Source organism: Mus pahari, chromosome 2 (assembly GCF_900095145.1).
Source record: "Mus pahari chromosome 2, PAHARI_EIJ_v1.1, whole genome shotgun sequence".
Classification (NCBI taxonomy): Eukaryota; Metazoa; Chordata; class Mammalia; order Rodentia; family Muridae; genus Mus; species Mus pahari.
In genome coordinates this window covers 109,039,657-109,061,775 of record NC_034591.1, presented here as the reverse complement: position 1 = coordinate 109,061,775, position 22,119 = coordinate 109,039,657, and the positions used below count along the sequence as shown (strand labels likewise).

The following is a 22,119-nucleotide window of genomic DNA, read 5'->3' as shown; positions in this document are numbered from 1 at the left end:
TATGCTTGTAAATTCCCAAAGGCAAGGTAAAACTGAGCTGAGAAGTGGTTCATTATCTAGTCTGGAAACAACCACCTGTCAATGGGCCTTACCTGGATCCTGCCAGGGACAAGGTTGTCCGAGGTGGTGAATATGAGCTGCTTGGCACTGGATGTTTCCGGAGAAGCCAGGATCACCTTCCCAGTTCCAGCTCCATCTGGGCTGGTTAGGATGAATTGCTGTTTAGAGGATCCAGAGGCATCCACTGCGGTGACTATCTGGATCTTTTGTCCTGTCTGCTGGTCTGTTACAATCTACAAGATACAACATGGAAGCCCTTTTGCTTGGTGTGTCTTTAGACCTGTTTAGACCTGTCTGCACTTGCAGACAATGCTTAGGAGGTGATCACTAGAATCGATGCTGGTCTAAGATATATTGCACCAGTTCTGATGGCTATAATCTCTACTGTCAACTTGACGGGATTTAGAAGCACTAAGGAAACACACATCTAGGTGTCTATGGGAGTCTTTCCAGAAAAATTCAACAATGCAGGGAAGACCCACCCTGAATGCAAGTGATGCCATTCCATGAAATGGAACCCTGGACTGAATAGAATAAAAAGGAGAAAACGAGCTAAGCACCAGCAATCAATCTGTTCTGCTTCTGGACTGGATGCAGTATGACCTTCTGTTTCTGCTGCCATAATTTACTTTGTCTGGCATTTTATCAAACAATAAGAAAAGTAACCTAACATACAAGTTCCATGGCGTTTTTCCAAGTAAGAAAAATACATAGTGAGCTTTTCAGAAATTATTTTTTCAAAAATTAGTTTTATTCTAGGATTCTTACTTTAGTATTTTTAGAATTAAAAGGCCCTTTATGAAGATAATCATAAAAATAGATAGCTTAGACATTTTTTAAGAAGGGGTGGAGTGGATACTGGTGGGATATGTCTTTAATCTTAGCACTTGGGAGAGTTGGGCGATCTTGAGTTCAAGGCCAGCCTGGTCTATAAAGCTAGTTCCAGGATAGCCAGGGCTAAATACAGAAACCCTGTCTCAAAACAAAACAAAAAGCAATAAAAGCACCCCATCCTGTCAATAGTCAAAAAAGACAGCATTATCTCTTTAAAAATCTGGAGATGGTTGCTTTAAAGAAGTGATAGTTTTGAAGGGAAAGTCCTGTAAGGTGTCATGTCTTGGGTGGCTGAATTCACTTGGCTCTCCATTGTGATTCATCACCAACCCACTCCATTTTCCAAGTCTGAGATCTTTAGAGGCTACATCTAACTTTACTGTTGTGTGGTCAGGCCAAAAGAGGCCTAGCACTTGGAGAGAAAATATTAAGACTGGAATGTAGTGATGCAGCAAAAAAGGCCTGACCCCAATTCCTTGAAAACTGAAAGTCTTTTCTTCCTTGAACTCATAATTCTTTTCCTCAGACTCTGAAGGGCTGGGACTACAGGTGTGCAACACCACATTGGACTTTTATGTGCATATCATGTATTCTATGAGGAACACTAAGTAAACACAGAACATGACCTTGAGCTTGGTGTGTTGCACAAGTCACACCATCCTTGACTAGCATCCACAAAAGACCATGAAACAAGAGAAGCAAGCTTAGAAATAGGTACAAGCATACAGGGAGGCTAAGAAGAGGTTTTCTTAGATCCCCCTCAGTTTTATTCCTTTGTCTGGCCTGAAACTGTTAAGTCGCAAAGCTTGAGAAAGCTTATCCTGCAGTCTTAGGAAGCTTATAGTAAGAGGCAAGCCCAGATTTCCCTACCTGAACAAATGTCCACGCTCTCTGCTCACCAGTAAGAGACAACTCGGGTGGGAGGACTGAGAGGAGAGATCCAGTTCTCTATGACTTTCTACCCATTCAAAGCTGATGGGCACTTATTACACATTAGTAAAAGAGATGAAGGACAACTCATATGGTTTTCTGCATACTTATTCCAGGGAATAGGGCAGAAAACTGCTTTTTTTTTTTTTTTTTTTTTTTTGGTTTTTTGAGACAGGGTTTCTCTGTGTAGCCCTGGCTGTCCTGGAACTCACTTTGAAGACCAGGCTGGCCTTGAACTCAGAAATCCGCCTGCCTCTGCCTCCCAAGTGCTGGGATTAAAGAAAACTGCCTTTTTAAATACAGTGTAGTGGAACTAAACTAATAAGATGAGGTGACACAATACCACAAACAGACTACTATGTTACTAAAGTGCACTTAAAAATGTTTTTCTTTTTTTGTAATGTATATTTCACTAACAATTATATATCATTTGTAGGTGGTCTTGAAGTATTGAAATGTAAAATCTAAACACGAGAGCAACAACTGAAAGCATTTTTAAAAAGATATATATATTTTTAAATAGATATATATTTGATAGAAAGCACATAAATATATATCATAGCCAAGAAGAAGAACTTCTGGCAATTAACACAGAAATTACATGAAAGGGTGATAATAATCTTAAATTATTGATAATCACATAAGTGTGAATTTTTCATACACCAGTAAAAATATAGCAATTATTTCAACATATTTCATATATAAAGACAGATGAAAAGACAAAAGATGTACCTTGTACATAAAAATAAAAAACAAAACAGAAAAACAACAAAAAGATGGAGTAACTACATTAATCTGAAAATAAACTTCAAAACAAGGAAACAATTGGGCCCTATAAAAAAAGGTATTATATAATGAGAATTGATTCTCAAAGAAAGGTGTAGTAATCCAAATTCATGTGCCCAAAACAAAGAAGCAAAATATATAAGGAATCTGGGGTTAGCATGTGCAGAACCCAAGTTATAGTACTAGGACCAAAACCCCAAACCAAACGGGCAAATAAAACAAGGCAAAACCAGATAGAACTAGAGGAAGGAACAAAGGACTCCATAGCTATGCTGGAGAGGTCGATGCCTTCCTGTAAGCACTAGCAAGCAGGCATCAAAGCTAGTAAGGAACAGCAGGCTAAGTAGTATGATCAGCTTGATATAAATGGCATTTATATGATAACTCCTCTACCACTCACAATACCTCAACTTCTCAAAATTGCTCAGGATAGTCACTAACAGAAACTACATTCTGGCTTTTATAATGCATTGTAACAGTTTTCTGAGTGGAAAGCACATGAAGTATGTTCTCAAACTCGACTGAAACAGAAATCAAAACAATATACATAAGCTGAAGATAAAGTCATAAGAGCAGTCTTACCTTTGGCTAAGTGGGGCTTACAGCAGAAGTCTTGGCTAGTTATTTGGCAGTGACACCTAAAGCCATCTGCTCAGCTAGAGCTAATACAAAAAGCTAGAGTAAACACTCCAAAGTATAAATCTGCAGAACCCCAACATTTTCCATTAGGGAGATGAAGTACCATAGGAAACTACCACCAGAGCCTTGATTAAACCAGTATTATTCCCCACTTTATCGATGGTTTCCATACCTCTTCCTAAATACATAGTAGTCTTTCCTATAAGGCAGATACTCAGCTCAAGGACCATGGATACTTCAGAACAGTAGTTATGCCTTACCATATAATACTTTGTAACAAATTTAAATAATTTTAACAAAATTAGGTATCATTTTCAAAAGGTCTGTTGGTTGAAGATTAAGGGGAGTAAGAATACAGGGAAGGATGAGGAAAACTACTTTTTTGTTCATAAAATGTGAAAATATACACAAAACAATACTTTATTATATATATTTACATAAATATAAAAGCTACACAGCAGTTTGTATCATTTAGCAAACTGACAGTTAAAAGTACAACATGATATTAAATATGGAGAAACAGAGGCTTCCAGGATAGATTGGTGAAAACATAAATCAGTATGCCTTCTTTAGGAACAGTGTGAGAAAATGGAGTATCAACTAGTTGCTCAATAGAAATAGAGGCATCTTCTTTGCACTGTGTTTGCCAGTTGGTTTTCTGACAACTTAACTCAAACCTAGACTTATCTAGGAAGATGAAAATTTTAATTGAGAAAATGTCTCTATAAGATTGGCTGTAGACAAGCCTATGGTATCTTTTCTTGATTAATGAGTGATGTGAAAGGGTCTGGCCACCTCTGGGTAGGTGGTCCTGGGCTGTACTGGAAAGCAGGTTGAACGAGGCCATGGGAAGCAAGCCAGTGAGGAGTGTTCTTCCTTGATCTTTGCCTGTGGTAGGTTTGAATATGCTTGGTCCATGGGAGTAGCACATTAGGAGGTGCGGCCTTGCTGGAATAGGTATGGCCTTATTGGAGGAAGAGTGTCACTGTGTAGACAGGCTTAGAGGTCTTCCAGTGCTCAAGCTCCATCCAATGCACAAGTCTCCTCTGACTTGCCTTAGGCTCAAGATGTAGATCTCTCAGCTCCTTCTCCAGTACCATGTCTGCCTGCAGGCTACCATGCTTTCTGACATGTTAATAGACTGAATCTCTGAAACTCTAAGCCAGTCCCAATTAAACGTTTCCTTTTATAAGAACTGCCATGGTCATGGTGTCTCTTCACAATAATAAAATCCTAAGACACTGACTGCACTGACTTCTTTCCATGATGGATTGTCATGAATGAAAGTATAAGCCATTTCCTTCCCAAGTTGCTTTGGTCATGGTGTGTTCTATCACTATAGGAGAACCCTAACTAAGACAATATCAAACCGCATTTAAAAATAAATAAAAAGACCAAGGGGTAGAGGATGAACATGATGTTGATCCTTCTCTAAAAACATAAGGGTCCAAGGAGATGGCTCAGACAGTGAAGTGCTTCCAGTGCAAGCATGAGGACCTGAAGTCAGACCCCCAATACCTACGTAAAAGCTGGGCAAAGACGACCTATAACCACAGCACCAGAGAGTTAGGGAGTGGGGCCCAAGGCTTACTGGCCAGCTAAGCTAGTCAAAATGGTTAAGTTCCAGATTTTATGAGAGGTCTTGTCTCAAATTATAATGTAAAATTAAAAACAAAATTCCTTGAACTTTTTTTTTAAAAGAATGAAGGGCTGGAAATGTGGCTCTGTTAAGAGTGCTTGCCTGACATGCACATGCTCCACATTTGATCCTCAAGCACCACAAAATCTGAGTGTGGTGGCACAGACCTGTAATTACATCACTCAGGAGGCACATAGATGTTTGAGGCCAACGTGGACAGGACAGACACAGACACAGAGACAGAGACAGACACACAGAGTTCTACTGAGAAAGTCCTATTTCTACCCCGTGCCTTCTGCGCCTTGGTTGGCTGGACTTTAGTACAGCATTCATATATTACCTATCCAACCCCCACAGACAAGCAACAACTCTGAGTACTTAAGAGAGGTCACTGCCCTATCAGAAAGAGAAAAAAAAAAAAAAAACAGCAGAAAGTGGTGGACCAAAAAAAAAGCACAAAACACAATGCTACTAGCAAGTGAGAAGCAGGTACCAAATGGCTATAAGAACCACAGAAGGCTTTTTCTAGGGACTACAAGGAAGATTTCAAACTTAAAAAATAAAATAAAATAACTACACAAAGTTCTTTCTAACAAATTGTATATGAATTTCAATGTAATATAGTTGAATGTTATATACGGAGGTGTATTTCAGAAAAAAAAAACACTTAATAAAGTTGCTTAATGATTACAATAATGCTTTCTTGAGAAGCAACAACTGAAAAAGGGAGAGATGGAGGACCATCCTAGGAGAACCTCAAAGCACACAGAATTCTCAGTCTACCACTGAAGGCAGACTAAGGCAGAAAACAAGGCAGAAAAAAATCTCACAATCACCTCCAAAATGGAACCAAATAGAGTACCTTTTGCCTTTTAACTTAACCTTTCTTTTCAAAGCTGGATTAAAAAGTAAAAACTTGAACCTAATGTTTTCCTAATGTTTCCATTATCTCCACAGCTCTTGCTCTACATCTCTATCCCCAAAGCTGCAACTCTCAGCCCCAGCCCTGCCTCCACTGAGGGCCTATCCTCTTCCTCTCCCTCCTCCTCCTCTTCTTCCCTAAAAAATCTTTGTACCAGTTAGGGCCATACCATACAAAACAAACAAACAAACAAACAAACAAACCAGCAAGGCTTCTGGACATCTATGGTAGCCTGCATGACAAGGGATGTGTTTTGGGTTGCCTGGTACCTAATTACTATTGATATAATTAATAATGAATTCTAGTAGATCCAAAAAAACCAAATACTCATTAAAAAAAAAATCTCTGGAAATTGTGGAATGAGGATTATGTATCCTACAATAGCATATTTCAGTACTAATATTTCTTATTATTATGACTATGTAAGAGAATGCCATCGTTCTTAAGAAACCTGTATGACTGATCCAGTGAAAAGAAATTATGCCTGCCGTTAATGAGCAAATGAATACAAAGTATATATACATATATATACATATATATGTATATATATCACATTCAGAATTAAATAGCAAACAATTAGTGAATTTGAGTAAAGGTTATAACAATTTTATGTGTTACTTTCTGTAAATCTGAAGCAGTATAAAAATAGGACATTAAAAGCTATAAGCACAAAACCAGGTATGTTGGCACGAGCCTATAATTAATTCCAGTACTGGGGATGTGAAGGCAGAAGAATCAGGAGTCCAAGGCCAACCTCAGCTACAGGAGAGCCCATTGCAAAACAAAAACACAAAAGCAAGCAAAATCTCTTACAGCACACTGCTAGCATTTCCTGGTACCCATCTGCAGGGCTGCAGGCCTTACCACATTTCATCCTCTGCACTCATATATCCACAGTGAAACCGTACAGAAGGTTTTGGAAATTCTCCCTAGGTCATAAGACTAGATCCTAGATCTGTTTAATTCAGGCTAAACATTGTCTAATCTGACATCTTTCCGTCTTAGCCTTACTAGAGAAGCCACTATTTAGATTCTAAGCATTGCTCTCATACACTAAAATACTAAAAATGCATTCTCTTTTCAGGCTCCATGGGATGCAATGTTTACTGACAAAGCATGAACTAGGAATGAGGATGTCACTGAAAACAGAGAAATCATTTTACTTTTTTTAAAAATTTTTTATTTATTTTTTAACTTATTTTATTAGATATTTTCATATTTCTTCTTCATTTACATTTCAAATGTTATCTCGAATGTCCCCTATACCCTCCCCGCACCCTGCTCCCTTGCCCACCCACTCCCACTTCTTGGCCCTGGTGTTCCCCTGTATGGGGGCATATAAAGTTTGCAAGACCAAGGGGCATCTCTTCCCAACGATGGCCGACTAGGCCATCTTCTGATATATATGCAGCTAGAGACACGAGCTCTGGGGGTACTGATTAGTTCATATTGTTGTTTCACCTATAGGGCTGCAGACCCCTATCATTTTATTTTTAAAAACAAAAATCTTAAAAACGTCTTATTTATCATTGTGAGTTAATACAGTGTGTGTGTGTGTGTGTGTGTGTGTGTGTGTGTGAAGGTGCATACATGCCATTGTGTCCATGTAAAGATAGGAGGACAACTTTTAAGAATCTGTTCTTTCTTCATTCCTGTGTTAGTTGAAGGACTGAGCTCAAGTCACCATGGTTTCTTGGCAGGTGCTTTACCTGCAAATGTTTTTTTCTGTTTGTTCATCCCTGTTCATGTGTTCTGATTTAGCTAGATAATCAAATACCAATGTATTATCCCTTCCTCCCAGCTACTTGCTATAATCTCCAAAAGTCTTTTTGTTCAAAAGAAGACAAAAAATATTCAGTGGATTAAAGCCCTGCCCCTGCTTAAGTAATAGTTAATAATAAGAGTAATAATAGTTACTCTGTGGGGCTGGAGATATGGCTCAGCGGTTAAGAGCACTGACTGCTCTTCCAAAGGTTCAAATTCCAGCAACCACATGGTGGCTCACAACCATCCATAATGAGATCTGATGCTCTCTTCTTCAAAGCAAGGGATCCCTGATCGTAACAAAATATATACTGCCTCAATTTGGAAGCAAGTAAATAATAAAATGGTATGTCATCCAGTATTTTGAAGCAATAATTCATACTTTTGCTTTAAAAATAACTTAAACAAATATAAACTGTTACCTGCTGCTTTCAAAATGAATGAGCTCACACTGCACTTGATGTCAAGAGGTAAATACTCTATAGTGAGTCTCTTAGGCAGATTTGGTTTTGGGCAGAGTAAAGAAACCCAGTGGAACTAACATGAATACCTGAATGCGCTGAGGTGAGGCTACCGCAGAGTCGGTGGAAATTATCTGGATGCGCGGGGAGGGGCTGGTCATCCCTGGAGATTCCGGCCAAGAGGTCTGTGTACGTGGTACCTGTGGATGAGAACATGGGGTTTAGGAAGGCACCCAGTGATTTCCTAAGAACTACACTTTTCTTTCTTTCTCAAAGGCAAGGTCTTATAAACTCCAAGCTGGCCTCCAACTATTGAACTACTGACCTTCCTGTTTCTACCTCCCTAGTTCCAGGATGACAGGTATGCACAACCATGCCTAGCAGGAGCATGCCTCTTGCTCTTGCTGTGGCCTGGAATGACCAACTTGACTACTGAGGTATCAACACAGGACAAAAAAGGAAATGGTGAGATACTGCCCATGATGGTCCTAAGAAAACACCATCTTAAAATAGCTGCTTCTGATGTTGAAAACACAAAGATAAACCAAATCAGTTCTGCTTTTCATGACCTTTTTAAAAAAGCTATCAGAATAACTTCTAAAAGAGATGTTCTTTGAAGTTTTTCCACTGTTTCCAAAGCCAGCTGTAAAATTCTTTTTTTGTGATAACTTTTAATAGAAAGGCTTTCACAACACTGCAAGGGATGGATGACAAATGGAACCAGCACAGCCCTGAAGATTATTGGGAGCAGCATTTATGGAAGGGTTTGGCAGCCTCTTAGATTCAGGCAGAACCAAGTTGGGCAAAGTTCACTATGAACACAAGGGTCTCATATAATACCTACCAAAGACGAGGATCAACGTGCTGAGTGGTCACCTGGGTACCTGAAGTAAGAAGACAGTATTTTCCTAGATTAAAAGTATATCATGAACCAATATCATATAAAGGTGTCATGTTTCCCACATTCTAAAATATATTTCCCTAATTTATTCTGTGAGGCCAATATTGCTCAATACCTTATAAGATGTCATGAAGATTATCTTATAAATATGGATCTAAAAACTCAACAAAAGAAAGCAAACTGAATCCAGGAGCATGCCTAAGTGCAGCTTTCCTAAGGAATGCAAGTCTGGTTCTGTGCATGAAAATCACAGTTCAGCAAGAGATGCAAGATCACTGCAATGGACAAAACAGACAGAAAGCACTTGACAAAACCTAACACCCTTTCATGATTTAAAAGAAAAAAACAAAGCCAGGCATGGTGGCGCACGCCTTTAGTCCCAGCACTTGAGGGGCAGAGGCAGGCGGACTTCTGAGTTTGAGGCCAGCCTGGTCTACAAAGTGAGTTCCAGGACAGCCAGGGCTATACAGAGATACCCTGTCTCAAAACAAAACAAAAACCAAAACCAAAACAAAAAAACCCAAAACAAACAAACAAACAAACAGAACAAAAATCCAATGAAATGAGGAAAGCACTCACTCTGATAAAAGATAGAGGACAAAAGCTTTCCCCCAAGATGAAAAACAAGACCAGGGATGTTTTTACCGCTGTGTGAATGTACTGAACTGCTAGCTGGGGAACTGGGAAGAGAAAGAAGAAAACTCTAAAGGGGGGTGGGGGAGAGCAAAAGGGGAAGAAAGAAAGATGAGGGAAGCAGATATATACCATGACTGTAAAAAATTTAATATGCATATTAAATGTTATTACATAAAAATCTTACAGAAACTGCAAAAAAAAAAAACAAACAAAAAAACCCCTTACAACTAGTCAGAGTTCCAGGGTTGCAGGCACACTGGCAATCGCAATCTGAAAACAAAATTAAGAAAATAATCTCACTGATGATATAACATTAAACAAAAACATGGGAGTAAATTTAACAAAGCATAAACAATCCAGATGTGATGGCTCACACATGTAATCCCAGAAACTTGAAGCAGTGGATTGCTGTTTGAGGCCAACCAGAGATCCATAAGCCACAGAGATCCATAAGCCAGCTTGGACTAGAGTGAGTGCTTGTTCTCCTCTTACCCAACCCCCAACCCCCTGCAAAAAGGGGGAGGGGGGAAAAGAAAAAGAAAACAAACAAACAAAAAAATTTAAAAATACCACTGAAAGGATTAAAACAGCCTAAGTAATCTGTGTTCACAGACCAGAAGAATACAAAGCTAATAGGCTCTGCTTCCTAAACTGACAGGTGCAAAGTCATCCTGCTAGTGTTCTTTTCTCCCCATGTACTGGTCTGCTGGTCCTAAAAATCCATGTAAAATGCAAGGAATCCAGAACAAAACAATCCTGTAAAAGAAAATGAATATGTAGGTGGACTCACACCCCTATATTTCAAACATTCTAAAACCTATAGTAATCAAAGCAATGTGGAGAGCTACCACTCTCACTTCTGGGATGTCTGCATTTCAGTGTAGTACTTAAGACAACCAAGTTATGGGATCATCCAAGTGTCACCAACAGACGATGAGTAACAAAAATACAATTAGAAGAAAGATAAGACAGAGAGTTTGGCAAGGGGATGTTCAGCCCTGAAGGGGAAATTCAATTGAGAATTCTAGCTGACTGCCTCAATTTCCCCAGGCTATTTCTGCGGGATGTAGTAAGTACCGAATTTGATGTCACCTCTCTTTGTGGCTATGTTTTCTTGTGCTTGGAAGCCTCACCCCAGAGGGACACACTGTTCTGCCTACAACTGATGAGGGGCACTCCAGCTGGCTGCCTTAACGGGCTCCTAAGTTAGTTTCTACTAGATGTTTGTAAGCCACTGGTTTGACACTATCTTTCTGCTATTATTTGTTCTTTTACTAGGAACTCCAGACAAAAATGCCTAAACTACTCCAGTCATTTTCTGCTAGATGTTTTGAGCACCAGTTTTGAAAAATATCTAACTCTTGCCATTTATTCTTTTACTTATTCATTCAAAAGCAAAAATATGGCCATTATATATCATTCCCCAGGCTATATAAAACAGGTTAGGGATTCCAGGTTTCTTTGAAGGTCAATAAAATTAGAAAGTAGAGATTAAAATGTGAATTATATTGTTATTGTGAATCATGTTTAATTTTTTTAAAAATAATGAGTGAACAAAATTTTCCACTTGAGGTTAGGTTTGTATACCTGTAATCTCAGCACTTGTGAGGCCAAGACAGAAAGATTCAGAGTTTGAAGCCAGTTTAGGCTATACAGCAAGATTCTGTCCCCCCACCACCCCCCCCCCAAAAAAAAGAAAAGAAAAAAAAAAAGACAAAAACAAAAACTCTATTTAATTACTAGTGTGAAAAACAGGACAGAGGTCAGCTCTGAGGAGGAAGGAGGAGTGAATGAAAATGAAAAATAGAAATGTCTAAATTTCTGGAATTTGGGAAATTCTCTTCTTCCTCCCTCATTCTTCGACCTGCCATCCCTCCCTTTCTGTCTTAGGTGACAGGGTATCACGTATGCCAGGCTAGCTTCAAGCCCAGTATGTAGCCAAGGATAATTTTTGAATGTCTGATCTTCCTGCTTCTACCTCCCACACACTGGGATTACAGATGGGTGCTTTGTATAAATTAGGCAAGCACTCTACCAAAAGAGCTAGATTTCACACCCCTACATTCTCAACCTGGGTGGTAGTTACATGGAAACATTTTCTCTGTGATAATTTATTGAGTTTTACAATCAATATTTTATATATATATATATATATATATATATATATATATATATATATATATTAGACTAACAATTAAAATTTATATATAAATTACATTAACAAATTTGTCTTTTAAATAATCAAGTGTATTCAAAAATATTTTATAGAAACCCAGGAAAAAAATTTTCAGACCACAAAACTACAGCAACTACTGGGCCTATGTCATACTTGAACCTGAGCTGGGCTATGAGAATGCTGTTTTTAAGCTTTGCAGTCTGGCTTCTTTACCTGTGTAGGCATATACTTGTCACATTCATGATTCCTTATTTCAGAAGCACAGGACTACAGATACAGCACAATGATACAGTGCCTGCCTAGCACACACAAAAGCCCTAAATGCAATCTTATTTATAAAAGAAGACCAAAGGACTCTACCTGGGTTGGCTGGGGAAGCATACTGGCAATGGATTCAGTATTAAATTTAGGTTAAGTGAATAGCTTCAAGCACCCTTGGGGGTCAGTATGTAGGGATGCTCAATTCTGGAAGTGATAAGACTAGTAGTCTAGACTCCCGAGGCCTTAAAGATGGAATATAGTAGTTATGTTATGCTTTTGTGCTGCTTTAACAGATAACAGAAAAGTAATGTAAATGGAGAAATTATTTCTATTTCACTGTTTCAGTCATCACAGAGGCAATGAGGCAGAGCAGAGCTGCTCTCACTTGGCAAGCAAGAAACAGAAAAGAAGGGGCCACAGAAATACAGTCCTCAAAGACACACTCCCAAGACTGAACTCCTGCAACAAACCACCACCTCCTACATTTCACCACTTCCCATCAACATCATTATAACTCCATCAAGCGATGAATCCATTTGTCTGGTCAATGCCTTCATTATCTAACTGTCTCACGAAATGCTACCAATACAGCTTCCATTTTTCAATCCTAGTAAGTTGACAATTGAGATCAAACATTGCAATGTTATCAGAAGCAGCATAAAGATGGTCTTACTTAAACACAAAGTGATATCATAACAGGACCTCTAAGAAATGCTTGCAAGTGTCTGAATTTAGAGACTAGCATTATAAATAAATCTGGAAATACATTATCCTTCCATATGTATATTGGAAAACATTCAGCACAGTGATATAAGGTCAGCCTGATGACAAAACATAAAAACACCAGCTATTCTTCCACCTAGTCTTAAGCCTCTGCTTTCTGTCTCTCCCTGCGTTCGATCTCAGTGCCAGCTGGGTCTGTGCCTTAGCCATTGCTATCTTCTACCTCCTTCAACTTCTCAGCTTGCAGAGGACAGATTTAATTAAATGCTCAAGTACAACTGCCAGGCAACGTTCAGGTTTATGTGTTATACCTGGGGTAGAGTACTTGTGCTTTTACAAGAAAATTACTAGTAGTATAAAGAACTCTAGAGTGGAGAGTGTGGCTCAATGGTAGACACTTGTCTTATATGAAAGGGCCAGCCCTGGCCCTAGGTTCCAATCCGAAGCAATAGCAATGCTTATTTGGGTGTGGTGGCAGTCACCTATAATCCCAGCACTAAGGATGCTGTGGGTGGAGAGACTGGAGTAAGAAATCTGAGCTTTGTAAAAGCATATGCCTTTAATTCCTGCACTCAGGAGGCAGAGGCAGGTGGATCTCTGAGTCTAAGGCCCGCCTGTTCTATACAGGGAAACCCCATCTTGGGGTGTGGTGGAAGACTGTACTGGCTGGCTTTCTGTGTCAACTTGACACAAGCTGGAGCTATCACAGTGAAAGGAGCCTCCCTTGAGGAAATGCCTCCATGAGATCCAGCTGTAAGGCATTTTCTCAATTAGTGATCAAGAGGAGAGGGCCCACTGTGGGTGGTGCCATCCCTGGGCTAGTAGTCTTGGGTTCTGTAAGAAAGCAGGCTGAGCAAACCAGGGGAAGCAAGCCAGTAAGCATTCTTCCATGGCTTCTGCATCCACTCCTGCCTCCAAGTTCCTACCCTGTGTGAGTTCCTGTCCTGACTTCCTATGGTGATGAACAGCAATGTGGAAGTGTAAGCTGAATAAACCATTTCCTCCCCAACTTGCTTCTTGGTCATGTTTGTGCAGGAATAGAAACCCCAACTAAAGAGAGAGACCCTGTTATCAAATATAAATCAAGGAAGGATCCCATGAAACTGTGTGCAAAGTTGGTTATGAAGGTGTACAGGTGTGTTTGGACAAAGACCTTTTCATAGTTTGCAGCTTAGACTAAATTTAGAAAGAAATGAAGTTATACGTGTATTTCCAATACACCAGTCATCTTTGCTATCTCTATAGTCTAATGAAGGCCCAGGTTCTGTGGCCTGCCTTTAATGTCTCTCAAACTGGCTTGATTGTCTCCTATAGGCTTCACAGTCCTGGATATTGGCACTCTTCACAGGGTACTACCCTATTTGTTCAGTGATCTAAGAACAGGGATACATGACTATTTCTCTTCTGAGCACACAGTGAATGCTTAGTGAATGAACAATGCTATCTTAGGGAAAGAATAAGAAGTCTCTGTTTTGCAGCCTTGAATTTGGACTTTGCTTAGATCTTCTGTCTGCTAATTAGACATCATGTAGGTACAGCTCAGTGCCTCCCTTGGAAGCTTATTACATAAACCAAGGACATGGATGAGTTCTCAAACTGTAAGTTCAGATTTTCTCACATTCTTCCATCACTGCACAGCACTTCCTCCCACACAGTCATCTGCTGAAAAACAAACATTTTTGAAGAATATCTGCACAACATGGAGTCAATGTGCAGATAACAAAACTTCTAAATTTAGGTTGCAACATTTCCATAAAGTAAAACAGTTCAAACATAGTACAGAAAAATCGGCAAACCAACCTAATATGCTACAAATCTCAATCAGGAACTTCTGAATTCTTAACGTCCAGGGGAAATAATGAACAATGCAAATGCCTAAAGAGCTACAGGCAGCCTAGGCTAAAAAAGAACCATATTCTTTTTATCTGTTTCAAATGACCATGGCATTTGGGTCACTGGGCAGTGAATGACCCCTCTGTTGAAGTTTGCATCACCTGTGTAGCAGGCTTCATCAGAGGGGAACTGATATGCTGTTCCTGAACTATAGAGTCTACCTGTTTTAATTTGGGGCTTCTACTGCTATGATAAACACCATGACCAAAAGCAACCTAGAGAAGAAATCGTTTATTTCACCTCATACTACATCACCAAGAGACAAGACAGGAACCTGGAGGCAGAGACCATACCATGAAGGAATGCTGGCTAGTTCAAGGCTATCTCAGTCTGTATTACATACCGAAGAACCACCTGCCCAGGGGTGGTACCACCCATAATGGGCTGGACCCACCCATAGCAATCATTAATCAAGAAAATACCCCTCTGCCTTGCCTACAGACTATATATAGAGACATTTTTTTAACTGAGGTCCCTTCTCAACTTGACAAAAACTAACCAAGACGACAACTTGTTTAACACAAAGGACTGGAAAATTATTAGTCCAGCTGATGAGCTATGTTCTCTTGATGACCTACAAGTTCTGCACTTGAAACCTTTAAAAGCTCAAATTTAAATAATATAGATGAACACACACACAAATCTATAAGGTGGGAGGATCATGAGTCCCCAGTTCAGCCTGGGTGACAAAGGAGACCTTGTGTCAAAACTGAAAAAAACAAAGCCAACAGCTATATCTCACAATTATGTAAAACAGTGTGATAATTAATAACAATCTGGTACATAATCTTTTGTTCATAGGCAGATTACCTGGCAAAAACAAACAATGTACTCATCACACTCTCACACTAGTCCCTAAAAAGAAGAAAAGCCTGCTAGTATTTGAGCATAATAGATATGAATTCCTCCAAATGCACAACTGGGTTCTAAATACTGTGCATTTTACTAACAGCTTTGGAAACAAGTTTCTACTAAAATATACTGCTTAGAGCTGCCCCATCCCCCCTCTACCACCACCACCCCTGCACATTCATGCATACACAAGTAAGTACAACTAGAGAAGATTTCCTGTGCTACCCGCGACCCCACTGGTCTGCTTTCTTCTACTCTTCCCCATTGCACTAGCACACACAGACACAGACACACAGACACACATTTACACTCACCAGCCAATTGTTTCCAGCAGCTTTATTTACATTTTTTTTTTCCTCAGCAACTTCCCAAGCCACATAGTAACCAAATCAGCCAGGGGTTGGTGGACAGCCTTCAAACTCTGCTGTGCAGAGTCCATTTGCCATAGCAGACAAGGCTGTTTAAAGATGCCCTTTCTGTGACCCTGCTTTGCTGAAGGTCAAGTTTACTATCATTCACTGTAACCATGAACGCAAAACCAAAGTGTTTCTGCTGTTCTGCCAGCTAGCTGCTGAAGCGGTCTGTTAACTACCATGATGACCAAGGCTTCCCTTTACCTAGACTCCTGTGGCTTTGTTTAACTCTCTTCCCACTACCCTTCCCTTTACAGATCACCTTTCTTTAGTGAAATTTGCAGAATGTTACTATGGAAAATAAATAACTACAAGCAATTTTAAAACTACATGGCATAGAGAGATTTGGAGAACATAGTCTGCATACAGTATATTCAACTTCACTATGTCAAAGCTAATATTTCTATAGATATGGAACCTCTGAAGCATAGGCAACAACATATGGTCTGCACTGCATTCAAACATATGGTCACCACTCCAAGAACAACAGAATGGACTTGTTTACTGTCTTTAAGAGCTAAAGTTAAGCTATAAGCCCATTTTCCCCAAACTGCACATCCTGTGTGTAGTTGCAGGTACATAGGCAGGAAGTACATCAGGATATATACTTGCTCCCAATTGGACAATGGCTGGAAATACCATAGCCTTGTGGGTTACGGCTTTATAAGCACCTGTAATAGCTATTCCCAGTTGTCAACTTGACTATATCTGGAACAAACTACAACCCAGAAATGGAGGATACACTTGTGACCCAGATCTCAAAGCTGGAAGACACAAACTTTTGATCCAGATCTTGAGGCTAGAAGACACATATGCCTTTAATCCAGTTTTTGAGGCACACCTTTAATCTGGGCCATACTTTCTGCTGGAGGCCTACAATCAAGACAGTGGAAGAAGGAAGGGTTTGTTCTTTGCCTGCTTATACTTGCTTGCCAGCACATCTGTTGGAACCTACCTCTTCAGGATTCCAGCTTATACAGAAGACCAGCTCAAACACTGAGCCTCATAGCACTGAGCAACCACTAGATTCTTGGACTTCCCATTCACAGCCAGCCATTGTTTGGTTAGTCGGATTGCAGCCTGTAAGTCATTCGAATAAATTCCATTATCTATCTCTCTCTCTCTCTCTCTCTCTCTCTCTCTCTCTCTCTCTCTCTCAAATAAATTCCATCTCTCTCTCCTCTCTCTCTCTCTCTCTCTCTCTCTCTCTCTCTCNTCTCTCTCTCACACACACACACACACACACACACACTCATTCCATAAGTTCTGTGACTCTAGAAAACCCTAATTACAGCATCTGAATAGCTTTGTGGGTTCTGACTTTATAAGTACCCGACTAGCCTAATTCAGTGCCATCTCTCTGGGAATTCCAGCTATGGTCCCAGCCAGTGTCCATCTTCCTGGCCAGTATTTAATAAAGCTTGCTTCAATTGTACAATCATGGATTCAGCCTTTTTCCTCATAATTTTCAGGCTTAACATAACCTACATCAATCAAACATATGCCCAGCACACAAACAGAGCAGAGCTGCAGTCCTAGTCTAAAGTCTGGGCAGGAAGATGGGCAACAAATGTGTCAGTGTATGAAGGATGCCAGAGGTGCATGAGACGGCTTGCTTCAAGTTTCAGCCAACTCTTCCTCCAAGGCCACTGAGGAAAGAAAGCTCCTGAGGCACCAGTGAATTTAGAGATGCAGTTTTACAAAAAACTAACAATTCAGATTCTCTGGCTTGGAAACACAAATATCTACTGAGGCCTGAGGGTAGTCTTCTATTTGATCCAGGTACACATTGTTTCAATAATTAGTACAAGATGAATGTTCACAGTCATCAAAACAGAGCAAAAGTATAAGAAGGAAGAAAGGAGGAGGTTCAGTGTGCCATTTTTGTTTTGTTTTAACATGGGCTGGAGACAAAAGTGGATACAGTAAATTTTAAAACTTAAGCTCAAGTTGGACTAAGGAAGTAGATCAGTCCAGAGAGTGCTTGCCTAGCATGCAGTATGTCCTAGGTTAGTTAGATCCTCAGGACTACATAAATCAGGCATGGTAACAAAGGCTCATGGTCCCAGCACTTGGAGAGGTAAACGAAGGGATATCAAAAGTTCTAGGGCATCCTTGGCTACATAGGTTGTTCTAGGGCCAGCTTGGCCTCAGGGAAACAACAAAACAACAAAACCCTTTTTCCAATTAAATCAGTACAGTATGTGTACTGATTTAAAGCAATGTAAGTTAAACGCCCATGCATTCCTCAGATTCTGGGACTCAGATACTATTTCAAAAGAGCATTTCAGGAAGATGAAGACTCTTTTTAGAAAAGGTGGACTAAAAGTCCTTCCATCAACAACTAGTTACAGTTCCAAGAACTCACTGGCAATAGCCAATAAGTGTCTGTGAAAGGAAAGAGGTATATGGAGAAGCAAAAAGCTACAAGACCAAACTTCTGAAAACCAGAGGGTTCCACACAAAAATCTATTCATGCTTTGACCTCATGATCCTATTGATGTGATCAACCACACACAAATGGCTCTATCCCGAATTATCTAAGAAATAGAAAGGGTCTCCTCATTAAGGGTCTGGTGGGAAAGAACCCACCACCACCAGCAGAAGCAGAAAATGCCAGATACTTATAGTTCCATGAAAAGTGGCAGCCCATCAGATACTCAAGCCATTAGACTGGCTCTCTAGTGTGGCTCTGCCTCATTTTATGCAACATTTATCTTAATCTTCCTGTCCATCCGTCCACCTCCACATAACCTAATATTCTTAAAGAGTTATCTCTTTGGCTGGAGAGATGGCTCAGTGGTTAAGAGCACTGACTGCTCTTCCGGAGGTCCTGAGTTCAAATCCCAGCAACCACATGGTGGCTCACAACCATCCGTAATGAGATCTGACCCCCTCTTCTGGTACTTCTGAAGACAGCTACAGTGTACCTAGATATAATAATAGGTAAATCTTAAAAAAAAAAAAAGTTACCTCTTATAATTTATAACAGAGAAAGGTTAGAATAACTATAAATCCCTCATACTAGGAAATGGGTTGATAAGGTATGCTATGTTCTATTATACAATATAAGACAGCTATGAAAATTAGATTCTTGCAGTCTATATAGCAAGCTGCAGATAGAATATTCTGTAAAATGGCATTATGGAGACACAAAGTAGTACACACACTGTGGGTACAACTGAATAAATGTATATTTTAAAAGGCCAGGGCTGGTGAGATGGCTCAGCAGTTAAGAGCACTGACTGCTCTTCTAGAGGTTCTGAGTTCAATTCCCAGTAACCACATGGTGGCTCACAATCATCTGTAATGGGATCCAATTCCCTCTTCTGGTGTGTCTGAAGATAGCAACGGTGTACTTACATACATAAAGTCTTTTTAAAAAAAAAAAAAAAAAAAAAGACAAAAAATGTGTTCATCCAATAAGCAAATTCTACCTTACTGTTTGAGACAGGTCTCACTACACAGTTCTTTCTGGTTGGTCTGAAACTATGTAAGATGGTGCTGGCCTCAAATTTACCTGCTCTTAAGTGCTAGAAGTACACTACTATGCCTAGCCCAACAAGCAAAATTTAAGTACTCATTATACTTCAAGCCAATGTATAGGACCCAGGGAACACAATAACAAAAGTTTTAGTCTTACTAAAGCTTACCTTTTATGTGGAAAAGGGCTAGGCCTGTAGATAATAAACTCACAAAGAATAAAAGCAACCATAATTGGAGTGGAGGAGATAGGTAATGGAATAAAAGTGGTGGCCATCTTATATCTGATTTTCTTCTAATTAAAGAACTTCCAATAAAGGTTACCCTCCAAGACCACATATAGTGCTAAAGTTTGGTACTTTGAACAATCTTACTTTTCACAAGTCTAAAATAGATCTTTTTCATAATTTTTTTTAAAGCTTGTCTTAAAACCCATCTAGGAAGCAAGAAAATTATTTGGATAAGGTATAAAAGTATTCTGTTCTCTCAACTATTAAAGAGCTGCCTATGAAGACTTTTAAAACCTAGGCTCGCTCGCTCTTTCTTTCTTTCTTTCTTTCTTTCTTTCTTTCTTTCTTTCTTCCTTTCTTTCTTTCTTTCTTTTTTTCTTTTTTTGGTTTTTCGAGACAGGGTTTCTCTATATAGCCCTGGCTGTCCTAGAACTCACTTTGTAGACCAGGCTGGCCTCGAACTCAGAAATCCGCCTGCTTCTGCCTCCCGAGTGCTGGGATTAAAGGCGTGCGCCACCACGCCCAGCTCATAATATCTTCATTTAAAAAAAAAAAAAAGAAAGAAAGAAACAGAAGGGTTGGAGAGATGGCTCAGTGATTAAGAGACCCACTCGCTCTTTGAGAGAACCCAAGTTCAATTTCCAGCTCCCACAGGGCAGCTCACAAAAGTTCCAGGAGACCTGACTCTCTCACACAGACACATGCAGGCAAAACATGAAATGAAAACAATTTTAAAAAAAGAAAAAAAAAAAAACCCAGACACATTACACAGAAAGGAGGGAGGTATAACTAGTGATACTTGAACTTTAAGCTATAATGTTATTCTCAACAATTATGTGTTAATAAATCTTAAACTAGACAAATTATTATTTTTAGAAGGTATTTAAAAATTCCTTCAAGCTCTTCAAATTTTACAGACAAATTCTATGAGTATTATAGAAACACCAGTTCCAGTGTCATATAAACTATCAGAGGACAGAAAATGAAGGACCATCTTTCAAGATCTAGCATTATTTTAGTCTAGCAATACGAACACCAGAACTTAAGAAAAAAGGTAATCAAATTCATGGTCACAGATGCAAATAAAATGTGTAAGTATAAAGCTCATGTCAAGTTCAGTTTAACTGTGGAATTCAACAGCAAAGTCAGTCTAGCTTACCACATTAACTGACTCAAAGGTCATCCTACCAGGCTCTGACAAGTGCTTGATAAAACTCAATATCTGCTAAGTTCATCATTTTTATTCCAACTAGAAAATGTACCTATTCTAATAAGGAATAAAAGCTCATACAATTGTCTCAAACCCTTCTATTTAAAATGGGGATTAAGTAAAGAAGGATACTTGCTATTACCACTTTGATTCAGTAATATAGTAGACATCCTAGCCATAAAAGTATATTAAGACAAAAGCAGAAGACAAAAAAATCTGAGCTAAGAATTAGTTAAGTGGCTAGCAAGATGGCTCAATGGATAAAGTACTTGCCACATAAGCATTAGGATTGGAGTTCAATTCATAGCACCACACAAAAGGCCGGGTGCAGTGGCCATGTGCCTGCCTATCATCCTACATCTGAGGAGCTGAAGACAAGAAGATCACTGAGCAGGGACATCTTTTTAAAATGCCAGAATCTAAGCATGTGGGAAGTAGAGGCAGACAGATCTCTATGAGTTAGAGATCTGTCTATAAAGTAAGTTCCAGTCAAAAGTTGCCAGAGTAAGACCTGTCTCAAAAAATTTATCTCATCATAGTGACACATAGCTTTAATCCCAGCAGAGGCAATAGGATCTCTGAGTTCAAGGCCAGTCTGGTCTAAAAAAGTAAGTTTCAGGACAGGCAGGGCTACACAGAGAAACCCTGTCTCAAAAAGCCAAAGAAATTAGTAAGGGAAGACTGCTCAATTAAAACATTTTTTCAGGAGGCCAGGGGTAGTAGGGCACACCTTTAATTCCAGTACTGAGGCAGAGGCTGATAGATCGTTGTGATTTTGAGGTCATCCTCAAACTGAGTTCTAGGATAGCCAGGACTAAAGAGTGTGTCCCTGTTTTCAAACTCAACCAGCCAGGGCCAGCAAGATTACCAGTAGGTAAAACACTTACTGTGTAAGCCTGATGACCTGAGGTCAATCTCCCAAACCCACATGATGGAAGAATAGAATAGAATCAAAACAAAAGTCCTCTAACTGCCACATGAGTGTTGTGGCTCAAGCACACTTTCTTCATAAAGGTTTTTTTTTTTGTTTGTTTAAAAAAAAAAAAAACTATGAGAAAAATCACTAGAGGAAAGGGCACAAGTTGCCACTCAGCAGCATGCTTTATGGGCTATGTGCTGCTATGTATGTTGGAAGGACCAGAAATGCAAACCAAAAGACTTGCCATCTAAATACTTGGTTGAACTAAGCCTGATAAGGATGGTTTTCCAACAAGTTAAGAGTCAGCAGGCAGGTGGCACATGGGTCTGGAAAGCCTTATGGTTAATCTTGAAATACTGTTTAAAAAAAAAAAAAAAAAAAAAAAAA

The 22,119-nt window shown here is 39.5% G+C and overlaps 1 protein-coding gene across 6 annotated transcripts in view; it reads right to left on the bottom strand.

Annotated features, from left to right (window-relative positions):
* The window catches only part of Nr2c2 (nuclear receptor subfamily 2 group C member 2), a 66,852-nt gene that overhangs the window by 22,908 nt on the left and 21,825 nt on the right, over window positions 1-22,119 (bottom strand). For 3 of the 6 annotated variants that reach the window (XM_029535002.1, XM_029535005.1, XM_021191523.2), the window contains exons 3-4: window positions 8,125-8,235; window positions 93-293 (exon numbers count right to left, since the gene is read on the bottom strand). In XM_029535002.1, coding sequence (XP_029390862.1) covers window positions 93-293; window positions 8,125-8,235 — 312 coding nt within the window. Of the gene's footprint in view, window positions 1-92; window positions 294-8,124; window positions 8,236-8,879; window positions 8,920-9,797; window positions 9,843-22,119 lie in introns of all 6 variants that reach the window. The other 3 variants (XM_021191524.2, XM_029535003.1, XM_029535004.1) reach the window with 2 other exon arrangements.